The 11639-nt window shown below is 32.4% G+C and overlaps 1 protein-coding gene across 1 annotated transcript in view; it reads left to right on the top strand.

The window, feature by feature from the left end:
- Positions 1-7508, top strand: part of LOC119688667 (condensin complex subunit 2-like) — an 8567-nt gene extending 1059 nt beyond the window's left edge. Inside the window, exon 5 of the mRNA XM_038103337.1 lies at positions 7485-7508. Within this exon, the coding sequence (XP_037959265.1) occupies positions 7485-7508 (24 nt within the window). The remainder of the gene's footprint in view (positions 1-7484) is intronic.
- The last annotated feature ends 4131 nt before the right edge of the window (positions 7509-11639 follow it).

The raw sequence follows: 11639 nt of genomic DNA, 5'->3' as shown, positions 1-11639 counted from the left end.
TAGCATATAGTATAATATAATATATTGCGTTACATATTATTAGGTTAGTTATCGAGCTTCTAATCAAAACAAAATCAAAAACTCGTTAATTGAGACGTACTGTAGACACAAATGTACTATAATAAATGTACTATAATGTAGTAAAAGTATTCTATAGAACATTATTATTATAAAACATTAAATTATAATATGTTAAACGTTATGAAGTTAAAATAATTGAGGAGTTATTTTAAACGGTTATTAATGGTTTAGATTTAAATTGTGGATTGTGTTTCTAAAATTGGAGGAGAATTTTTGGTATTCAAATCAAATAGAAAGAAAAATAGAGAAATAAAACAAATAGAGAAAAATAATGCAAAAATTGTTTCAGTATTAAATATAAACATATTGTATGTTTACTAAATATTACGTCAAAAATTTTATTAAATAATAGTGAAAAATTTCTCGTATATGGAAGATTGGATTGCAGTACCATTCGGCCTCTGCTTTCTGATGAGTTTTCCATTTATAACGTGTTTCCAACAATTTTCCAGTTGTTTTGTATAAAAGATTGCCTTGAAAAAATTTTAATATTGTTTTCTCTGAGTGTACTAAATTAATACTAAAAATTTCCCGAACTCTTAGAACCACTCAAACAAAAGCTAAGAATCAGAAGTTCCTGCCACCCCCATATGAGTGAATGTGAGCGCTTCTCATGCGCATGCCTGCTCAAATAAATATATATACAAATATGTATATATAGAGGACAATCATTGAATTCATACATATCGAAATATAAATATATGTAGGCATGTGAAATGTAAATATGAAAAGTTAAATATGAGTTGATTTTTTCTATTGATTTATTTTGTAAGAACGTGAGTAAATCGAGTGCAAATAGCGGTTTTTTGGGAACCACAATTAAAGCACGGATCTTGAGCGCATGACTGAGCTTAATCCGCTGTTTAAGAGCAAAGTAAATGTGTAAATTGTGATTGCAAAGTAAAATGGAACAGTCAACATTTAATTAAAAAATAAGTTAAAAATTATTAATATCGTAATTCTTCTTCTTTGTTTTGTTTTATTTTCACATATGACTGTGCGATTCCCGTGAAATATGCGAATAAATGAATTTATACTTGCGGAGAAAATTATACCCTAGAGCCCTGTGGTGATATATTCCTTTATAAGCTGTTCATATAATTTTAGTAGAATTAACAAGGGCAAGTTATCTACTATTTAATTCTTTTTAAATATTTCTTATAACTATTCGAACGCATTTATATAGGAGAATATTAGCATAATTTTTGACTAGTTGATCCAGATAAAGATATAAATAAGGTTATCGATATTAAATATGTAATAAAAATTAAATAATAAATACTTTTAATAATAATTTTTTTAGCTTTTATTAAACCACAATTGTTTGACATTACTCTTCTTATAATATACTAAATGACGACACATCTATAGCTGTGAATACTTTTTCAATTAATCAAACGGAAAGATTCTTACCCAATAGTAAGTTTAAGAATTTTGAAAAAAAATATATGACCTTTCCTATTCATATACCATATATATTTTACATAAATTCAAATTGTACATCGAATTTTATATTATTATGTAATGATATTTAGGAAGTAGTTGGATAAATAACATTTATAGATAGAAAAGTGATGAAAGTAAAAAAATTCGAGAAATTCTTATAAGAAAAACTAGAAAAGAGTAAAAAAAATTTAGAACAAATAAGAATGAAGTAACAATATTAAGGAAATTAATTGGGTGGGAGGCATCACTATGAGACAGAGCTGAAAAATCTTTAAAGTAATTTACTATACCACACATGAACACCGCACAGGAGACATCAATATAAGAGAGAAGTAAAACTTCTTTAATTAATAATTTACTGAAACAAATAAACTGAATATAAAATATTTCGCATTGCTCATCCCTTCACTCATACAAGTATTTCTTTTCGTATCATGCAGCTAATATGTAAAATATAATAAAATAAGACATCGCCAAAGTGCCAGCTACAACATCAAGATCAGTTCTACAAGTTCAATACCAAAAGACGCATGAAAGTTCTAACTGATAGCGTCAAAAATGGCGTATAAAACAAAATAAAAGTTATATGGAATGACTTGTTTCATAAATGTTCAATATTCAAAAAAAATATAAAAATGATAGAGATATTAATAAATAATTAAAGAATTAAAAAGATATGATGATGGTTTAATAAATTATAAAGAAGGGGTTAAAAAATTGAAGTGGATAGGCGCCATGATATACAAAGAGTCATGGTCACGTACATGACCAATGTAAATAAAATAAACTGACAATGAGAAAAAGAGAGGAATTTCGATTTAAATTTAATCACGGTGACGACGTTATCTGTGCCTTGTCAAGTTGATCAAAAAAGTGTCGCTAGTTAATAAATGTCAGAGTTTACGTCTATTATTAGTATATGTAAGTATTTTTTTGTGTGAATATGTTATTTTTAAAAAATAAGTACCCTTTAAGTTTAAACACAAAAATACGTATCGAAATAATAGTAAAATGACGAAATTGGCAATAATTATATGACTTCCTGTATGACATGTCTTTCGGTCATGACAGAACAGTGCAGGACATTGCCGTGACCATTCGTCATATGACTGTCTACATAGCATTGTCTCAAGGAAAATCTACTATGTATAAGAGAAAGAAAAAAATCAGGGAAAAAATAAAGAAAAAATAATGTTAAAAAAGCAAAGACACCGTATTTTAACAACAGATTTTAATTTAATCGGATATTTTCATTACGCTGTATATCAACATTACTTGATTCACGAGATATTAAACTAAAATTTGTGAATTTTTATATATATAATACAAACAATCGTCGTTTATCGTCGAAATTGTATTGACTATAAAATATAATAAACCTATAATAATAAAATGAATTTAAAATAAAAATTTAATGTACTATTGACGCTAGATGTCGTGTTTCGATATCTCAAAAATCAAGCTATATCGTAGAAGTGCAAAATTTTTTAAACGAAATCATATTCACTCAATAAAAATTTAATTCAATGTAGGTATAACGAACAGTCTGATACGCTATTTCTATTATAAACTATTACATCATGGGCTTCTATTATAAATCTAAAAATTCAAAGATTAAAATTCAGAATAATTGCGCTATTAACATTTTTCGTAACAAGATCTTGATATCTCGAGAACCAAATCATATCGTAAGCCTGCTGAAGTAAAGATCTCGATATTTCGAGAATCAAGCAATCTCGTAAACGTGCAAAAATTTATAAACAAAACCATATACATTCAATAAATATTTAGTGAAGTATTTAGTAGTATTTAGTGTAGTTATGAAGGGTCTAATACGTTATTTTTATTATGAACAAATGCATCAAATAGTGCTTCTACCATAAATCAAGAAATGAGTAGTAAAAATTCAAAAAAATTCTTCTACTAACATATTTCAAATCTTCTTTCAGAAGAACTGTACTATAACACACATAAAATCTTCTTCCATTCTTCCATAATTATTTAAGTTATTTAAGGTGGTTGGTTCATATCGTTTATTTCGTTAATTACCGTAAAATACAATATAAATATAAGTAACTAAATTGGCAATTGCGAAGGAATTTTAACTAACATACCAATGTAATGCGTTAAACTCATGAAACCATACCTGCGCTACCCAACCTCGTAAGTTGAATATGCTTTTATGTCCTTGTGTCAATATTTGATTTTAACTAAAGCTGAAATACATTTAACTATGGCAACTCAATAAAGACCACGTGACACGAATTTCATCATCAGCAGCTGCCAGAGCAGGATATTGAAATGTGAACTACAGAACTCAAGTATTCACACATTCACAGACTGGAACATAATCACACAGGCTTAATCACGTGCACAGCATTGCGATAGGAAATACAAACAATAAACGATGCCAAAGGACATCGAGAAAGGAAATCATCCCTCATTGGAGTTACGTCATTCCTCAGCTGTTACCTAAGCATATTTCTTGCTCTACTCGTCTCTAAGGTTCGGCATGGAGACATGCAGTACGGAGTACGGAGTACAATGCATTACACAATCAGCATTTAACCTATAAAAAGTCATAACATGCCAAAAAGCTTCAATACGAGTAACAGCAGTAACAAAAAGAACAAACATTAAAAACGATTCCACAGTTGCCAAGCGCAAACTTAAGCCAAGTCACAAATAAAAAAGTGTTAAATTTTTAATGATTTTCGCTACTTGCGAAAAAAATGCAAAATATTTTAATTCAAATTTTTATAGTTTATTCTTAGTTTTTATTGCTTTTCTTAATCCATCCGCAATCGGTAGACAACAATTCGCAGATCAATTCGCCTCAATGTGAAGCCGTTCGAGATAGTTCCTTGCGGGCTATAACGTTTCAATTATTCTCACATCAGTGCCACGCACACACACACATGCCATAAATGCGCACAATCAAATATACAGCATAGTTTTTGTTGCTTTTACCCTACAAGGACGTTCACGTTCCCACTTCTGTTTAGAATAGAACAAGTGTTGGAATTGACAACAGTGTCTGACTTAGGGTTCCACAGCAGATTCTTGATATTTGTTAGGTGGCTTTCAAACAGAGTGGCCCAACTAGATTGCAACCGAAATTAAATTGCCGTAACTTACAAACTGGTGGCAACACTATGTACATACGTATATCGCCTAATGACCTAAATACCTTTCTTAATGAATGTACGAAGAATGTATAAAGGATCTTAAGTCGATCGACTAAGAACTGAGCTGCTGATAGATGGCCACCTCAATAATTTAAAATGAATTCGAAAGGTGTTCTGGCATATTGTAGTTCAATTGGTCCACCTTGTAATTACCTAGTTTGAGAAATCTTAAATTATGTTATGTGTACACCCTTTTATTTTTTAGTATGAAATTTTTTTCTCTAATAAAATTAAGATAAAATTGTATAATAATAATTTGAATTTATTATTTGTCCATTTTATAAAATAAAAACTATATTGAGAAATAGAACCCCATATTTAGAATGTGTGGACACATACCGCACTTTACCAAAATTTCTTTATAGACTTACATTGTTAAGTTCAACATTAGAGGTTTACCTAAAAAAAAGGACTGTTGGAAATCTGATATTTAAAATTCAAATTCTTAAAATTGAGTTATAAATAATTGTTTTTTATTATTATCTACCTGAATAATTGTTTCCTTTATTTTAATTGCAGTTAGTATAAAAAGTAATTATCATTTTTATAAGTTGAATTTTACTAACTACATAATAAAAAAAAATAAAAATAATAATTTTGAAACACTTTTAAAATACAAATTTTTTTGGATGGAACTTATATTGAAATGAGGTCAAATCTCTTAATTATGATAATTTGTATTTTTTACGGGGTGTAATAAAGAATTAAATATATTTTATTAATATTCTTTGGAAACGAAAATATTAGTTTGCACATAATAAATACCATCTTAGGGACTTTATATTTGTTATATTATATTAACCAAATAAAACATATTCTATTAAGGAAGTTATGGATGCAATAGCACAGTCAAAAGTAAGAAAAAACTCCAGGATACGATTTGATCACAGGCATGGCCGTACTGCACTTACCACCAAAAGGATTTGTATTTCTTACTCATTTACTTAAGATCGTGTTAATAAAGGGGTTTATTCTGCCATAGTGGAAGATAGCGAAAGTCTGCATGATATCCAAACCAGGGAAGAGCCTAGAAGACGTCAAATCATATCAACCAATAAGTCAACATACCAGACTCTTCCCAGATCATCAATTCGGTTTTCGCCAAAAACATAGCATAATAGAACAAATACATGAAACAAATTAAACAAAATCTGTCCAGGTAACATTTACTACAAAACGTTCTTGGTACTGTAGAAACAAAATACTTGGGTATACATCTTTATAGTGAACTAACCTGAAGAACACATATATTCAAAAAATCTAAAGCCTTGTCTCTCAAATTGCGAAACTTATTTTGGTTGTTCAGTTGAAATTTCAAACATTCTCTCGAAAATAAGCTACTTATATACAAAACTGTACTGAAGCCTATATGGAGTTATGGGATCTAATTATGGGGTACTGCAGCAGACTCAAACCTGCCAATTAAGCAGCGACTCCAATCTATAATACTACTCATAATCACAAATGCACCTCGGTATGTAACGAATAAACAGCTGCATACACACCTACACGTTCCGACAATCAAGGAAGAAATATCTCGTATTATAAAGAACTACTCTCATCGCATATATATGCACCCAAACCCACTGGTTACACATCTGATGTCCCCCTCCAACACTCTTACACGGCTCAGAAGAAGAACTTCTTCTTACATATGTACATATACATGGGTCACACATTTCTATTTTTTAGATCGTAATAAATATTACTTATTGTCAGTCCTACATGACAGATTGTAATAAAATAAATTGATTCAAAAAAAAAACCTATCAAACATTAAAAAATGTGAAAAACCATTATAGGTAATTAAACATTTTCTGTATTTATTTATATTTCGTTTAGAAATTGTTTTTCATATTTTATAATATATCAAACACATTTATGTGCAATAAAAATACTTTGGGGAAAATAGCAAAAACGGGCTTAACTTCAAATTTTCCGCTTCATACAAACTCAATGAAAAGAAGTTAGTAGGTCTTCCTTTATTTTATTTGTCGCTCCCAAACAAAATTGCTTTGAGGAATAAAAATATTAAAAAGGACATAGAACTAAAATGCTAGCAAAATGTAAAACACTTTACTTCCCTATATTATATGAAAAACATATTTTAAACTTCCTTATATACTCACCCACTGGTACAACTGAAATGACCCAAATGTCTAAGGCAACGTATTTAAAAATTTCCTTCCCTCATGACTTCTGCAAAACTGAAAACAAAAAACAAAATACTTGTGAACAAACAAAAAGTAAAACTTGAATAATACAAGTATGGGCACAAGTTGTCCAGTTTGCGCATTGAAATGTAAGCCTATATGCGTTGAATTACCCGTTTGCTCAATGCAATGCAACTTGTGTCCGGAAAAATGTACAAATATAAGCATTGTTGAGTTATAGCCAAAATGCCAACGGAGTCCATATACTGCCATGTGTCGCAGTTGTGTGGTTCTTACAGAGTAAGTACATAGTTTACCATGTTAGTTTCTGCAAAATGTAGCATTAAAGTTAAGTAGACCATAAGTAGAGACATAATAAAACTTAACTAAGCAAATTGAGCTCTTATGTTTGTGCTTGCGAACTCCCACTTGGAGTAGTTACCCACTCTGTAGGCACACAATTTACAAGTTGACCCACTTTATTCTTATGGTTGGTCTAAGTTCAAAATCACCTAAGCAGTGAATACACACAGTAACGACAAGCAAAAAGGCAAGCATATCAGTTGCATTTCATTTATATTTTTAAATGATATTCAATTGTTTTAACCCTTTATAGGCACAACACCGCAAATATAAATGAATTTATATAAAATCGATTAAATTTTTAAAAATAAATACTCAACGACCGTACAACACAACACTTACACTGTTGTCCTTAGCACCCTTACCATATCTGAAATTTTTGTCAAAATTGAGCTCTTGAATGTTCATGACTCGCTGTAGTTCTAAAGGATAAAAATAATCTTATTGATATTTTTTTTTTTTTTTTTTTTTTTTTTTTTTTTTTTTTTTTTTTTTTTATTATTATTATTATATAAATACAATCTGTAAAAGAACATTCAGTATTATTTATGAACATAAAAATAGAAAAAGTGATTTGTAGACATGTGCGGGACACTCAGTAGTAAACACCGCTAAAGATTAAATTACAACTAATAATAATGATGACTAATAATAGTGAGTAAATAGTTGGCTATATAAATATTAAATTTCAGTGAGTTTACAATTACGATTCACGTGTTTAGGGTTCTACTTGGCAAGTCCGACGTAGAAAATCTTCTTAGTCGACGTGGATGATTGATATCTGATAGTAGCTCGTGTGACAGTGGGTTCGGGTGATTTGATAGTCTTATACGATAGTTTTTGCTGACTGTTTGTATTGTTTCAAACACTGATGGGACGTGGAGATCGCGCTGTAAAGTGCTATTTGGAATATACCATGGAGCAGCCGCACATAAACGAAGTATTTTTGATTCAAATCTTTGCAATATCGCTATATTAGATTTTGCAGCTGTTCCCCAGATCGAGACACCGTAGGTCCATATTGGTTTTAAAATAACTTTATATAAAAGTACTTTATTGTTCAGTGATAGTTTTGAATTTTGGCAAAGAAGCCAGTGCATGGAGCGCATTTTTAAACCCAGTTGCTTGCGTTTCGTAAATATATGATGTTTCCAGGTGAGACGCCGATCAAGATGAATACCTAGATACTTCACGTGATCGGATTGTGGTAGTACGTTATTATTTAGTGTGACTGGTGGACAGTAACCATTGCGAAGAGTGAATGTGATTTGTGCAGATTTGGATTCATTAGCTTTAATGCGCCATTTGTTTAGCCACACTTGGATGCTATCTAGGTTTGTTTGCAACTGACTAGAAGCGACTGTTGGGTTTTTGCTTTTAGCCATGATCACTGTGTCATCGGCAAAAGTTGCGGTATATGTTGATGGGTTAAGTGGTAAGTCAGCTGTGAACAGTGTGTAGAGGGTTGGACCTAGTACACTCCCTTGTGGAACTCCAGCTTTTATCGGGAAGATTTTCGTATTATAATCTTCTATTTTAACCATGAAATATCGGTTATTGATATAAGACTTAAGTAACAAATAGAAGCTGTGTGGTAGATGTAATTTCAATTTGTAGAGCAGTCCGGTGTGCCATACCTTGTCAAATGCTTGCGTTATATCGATAAATGCTGCAGTGCAGTATTCTTTTCTTTCCAGTCCATTTCTTGCATATTGATAAACACGATTTACCTGTTCAATGGTTGAGTGGCGGTTTCGAAAGCCGAATTGGTGAGCAGGAATTAGTAAGCGACTTTGGGTGATCTGGTTAAGACGCTTTAAGAGTATTTTTTCGAAGACTTTGGAGAGCACCGGAAGTAAGCTTATAGGTCGATAAGATGTAACTAACTCTAAAGGTTTACCTGGTTTTGGTATCAGGATAATTTGGGCTACTTTGCATTGACTTGGATAGTATTCTTGACATATAATAGCATTAAAAAGTTGGTTGATGAAAACAAGACCAATGTTTGGAAGCTCTTTCAACACTTTGCCAGTAATCAAATCGTACCCAGGAGCCTTTTTGGTTTTAATTTTAGTCTTAATTGTCCATTTAATTTCTTGTATTGTGGTTTTAGGAACCGGGAAGTCCATTTGATGTGGTGTTTGCAGGAAAGACTCAATTTCAGTGTCGTCTTCATAACTTATGCACGGGTACGGTTGAAATACACCTTGAAGATGCTCTGCGAAAATTTGAGCCTTGTCGATTCTGGATCTAGCCCACTGTCCATTATACATTTTGAGTGGTGGAATGTGTGGCGTTGATCCATTCAGCTTACGAGTGGCCCGCCATAATGAATAGTCGGTTGCTTCACTGGGAGACAATGCAGATAGGTATGTTTCAATGTTTTTGTTTTTGTTCTCCCCTAGGGTTTCTTTAAGTTTTTTTATCGCTTCATTCAAACGTCTTTTGTCTTCACGATTTTTTGTTATTTGCCAAATTCGTCGCAATTTACGTTTCTGAAGTAGCTGTTCCTTTATGCCTCTGTCTATGTGTTCTTCTTTGTATTCATTAAAATGCATGGTTGAGTTCCACGCGGCATTCTGTACGGTTGTATTAAATTGCTCGACCGCAGATTCGATATCGGTACCGGTTTTGAGTGGGATGTTGGTTGTTAAATTTTCATTTATGATGCTTCTGAAAATACTCCAGTCTGTTCTTTTGTTGTATAATCGAGGCTCTTTGTTCTTTACAAAAATTTTAGAGTTCAACTCCATAATAAGGGGAGAGTGGTCTGAGGAAAGATCTAAACTGGAAAGAATCGATAATAGTGAGCTTGAAATGCCTTTAAATATGCAAAAATCGATCACGTCTGGAACTTTATTGTGGTCTGTTGGCCAGTAAGTTGGTTCACCAGTTGATGCGTGAAGCAAATCGTTGGCCTGCATAGTCTTAAACAATTCGCGTCCTCTAGGTGTGATTAGTCTGGAGCCCCAGTGAGTATGCTTTGCACTGAAGTCCCCAGCAGCTATAAATGTTTGACCAAGCGTGTGGAAAAATTCCTCAAACTGATGACTTTTAATTTTTTGGTTTGGTGGGCAATAGATGGAGGCTATACATATTGGACCTTTATTGTTTTTAACTGTTAATGATATTGACTGAAGAAATGGTTTTTCGTATTTGTTGTGCACAGAGTGATCAATATCGCTTTTCACGATTATCGAGCTCCTCCGCGAGCATTTCCAGATGGGTGGTTGGCATCGTATATAGAATACTTCGGAATTCTGAGATGGCTTCTTTGGTTGAAGTGGGTTTCTGATATTAACATAATATCAATATTTTTGTCAGTGAGGAAAGTCTGTAGTTCGCTGCTATGTTGAGCTAGCCCATTAGCATTCCAGAAAGCAATTTTAAACGCACTCATTATTTTGATGTATTAGCGACGAACGCTGTTAAAATATTTAGCATAGTACTCATTTGTTGCATTAGTGTTTTAAGCATTACTTTCAGCTCTGACATATCGTTGTTTTCTGATCTTGTTTGTGGTTCACTAGTGATGGTTTGGCCGTTGCTTACGACATTAGAGTATGTTCGACCAGCTTGAACGAACTCTGTGCGCGTTGGTGGACTAGTGGTTTCTTTTCTTCGGAGCGGTGGAAACGCTTTTTGTTGAAGCTGCCTGTATACTTCACAGCCCTTGTAATTAGCGGGGTGATTTCCGTTGCATAATACACATTTTACTTCATTATCGACTACATTACGAGTACACTCTGATGTCAAGTGATTACCAGGGCATTTTACACAACGGGGCGTTCGTTTACAGTAATGCTTTGTATGACCATAACGCTGACAACGAGAGCATTGGGGAATTTCGCGTTTTTTTCTTGGAGCTTCAAAAGTGATTTTTGTATGCATTAGGCTGTTACAATTGAAAATATTCTTGTTTGTATCTGATGGTTTCAAACCAATAAAAAATAACGGAAGTGGATTTTTGGTTGTTCGTTGACGTATATTACTTATATTGGCCACCTTAAAGCCTAAGCTATTTATCGCCTCTTCGATTTCACCGACTGGCATAGAAGGATGCATGCCTCTCAATACAACGTTAAAACTTCTGTCTTGTTTGAGTTTATAGGTATGGAATTCAGTTTTTTTGGCTTCAAGAGCCTTAGTGATTGCAGAGTATTTTTCTGGGCTACTAGGCTGTATTTTAACCTCATTGTTGGCAAGTATTTTAAAGTTATATTCATTAGGGGCTATTTCGTTCAGAAGCTGCCTTAATGGTTGTATATTACCGACTCCTGCAACAAATATTGGGGGAGGCTTCGAGATTGTAATTTTTTCATTTTGCTCAATGGACTTTTCTGATGAATGAGAGTCTTCATCTAGCACGGAATATCGGTTAGAGTTTTTTTTGGGTTCAGTTGACAAC

The sequence above is a fragment of the Teleopsis dalmanni genome, chromosome X (assembly GCF_002237135.1).
Source record: "Teleopsis dalmanni isolate 2A chromosome X, ASM223713v2, whole genome shotgun sequence".
NCBI lineage: Eukaryota > Metazoa > Arthropoda > Insecta > Diptera > Diopsidae > Teleopsis > Teleopsis dalmanni.
The sequence above is the reverse complement of the archived record's forward strand: the minus strand, read 5'-3'. Positions and strand labels throughout refer to the sequence as shown.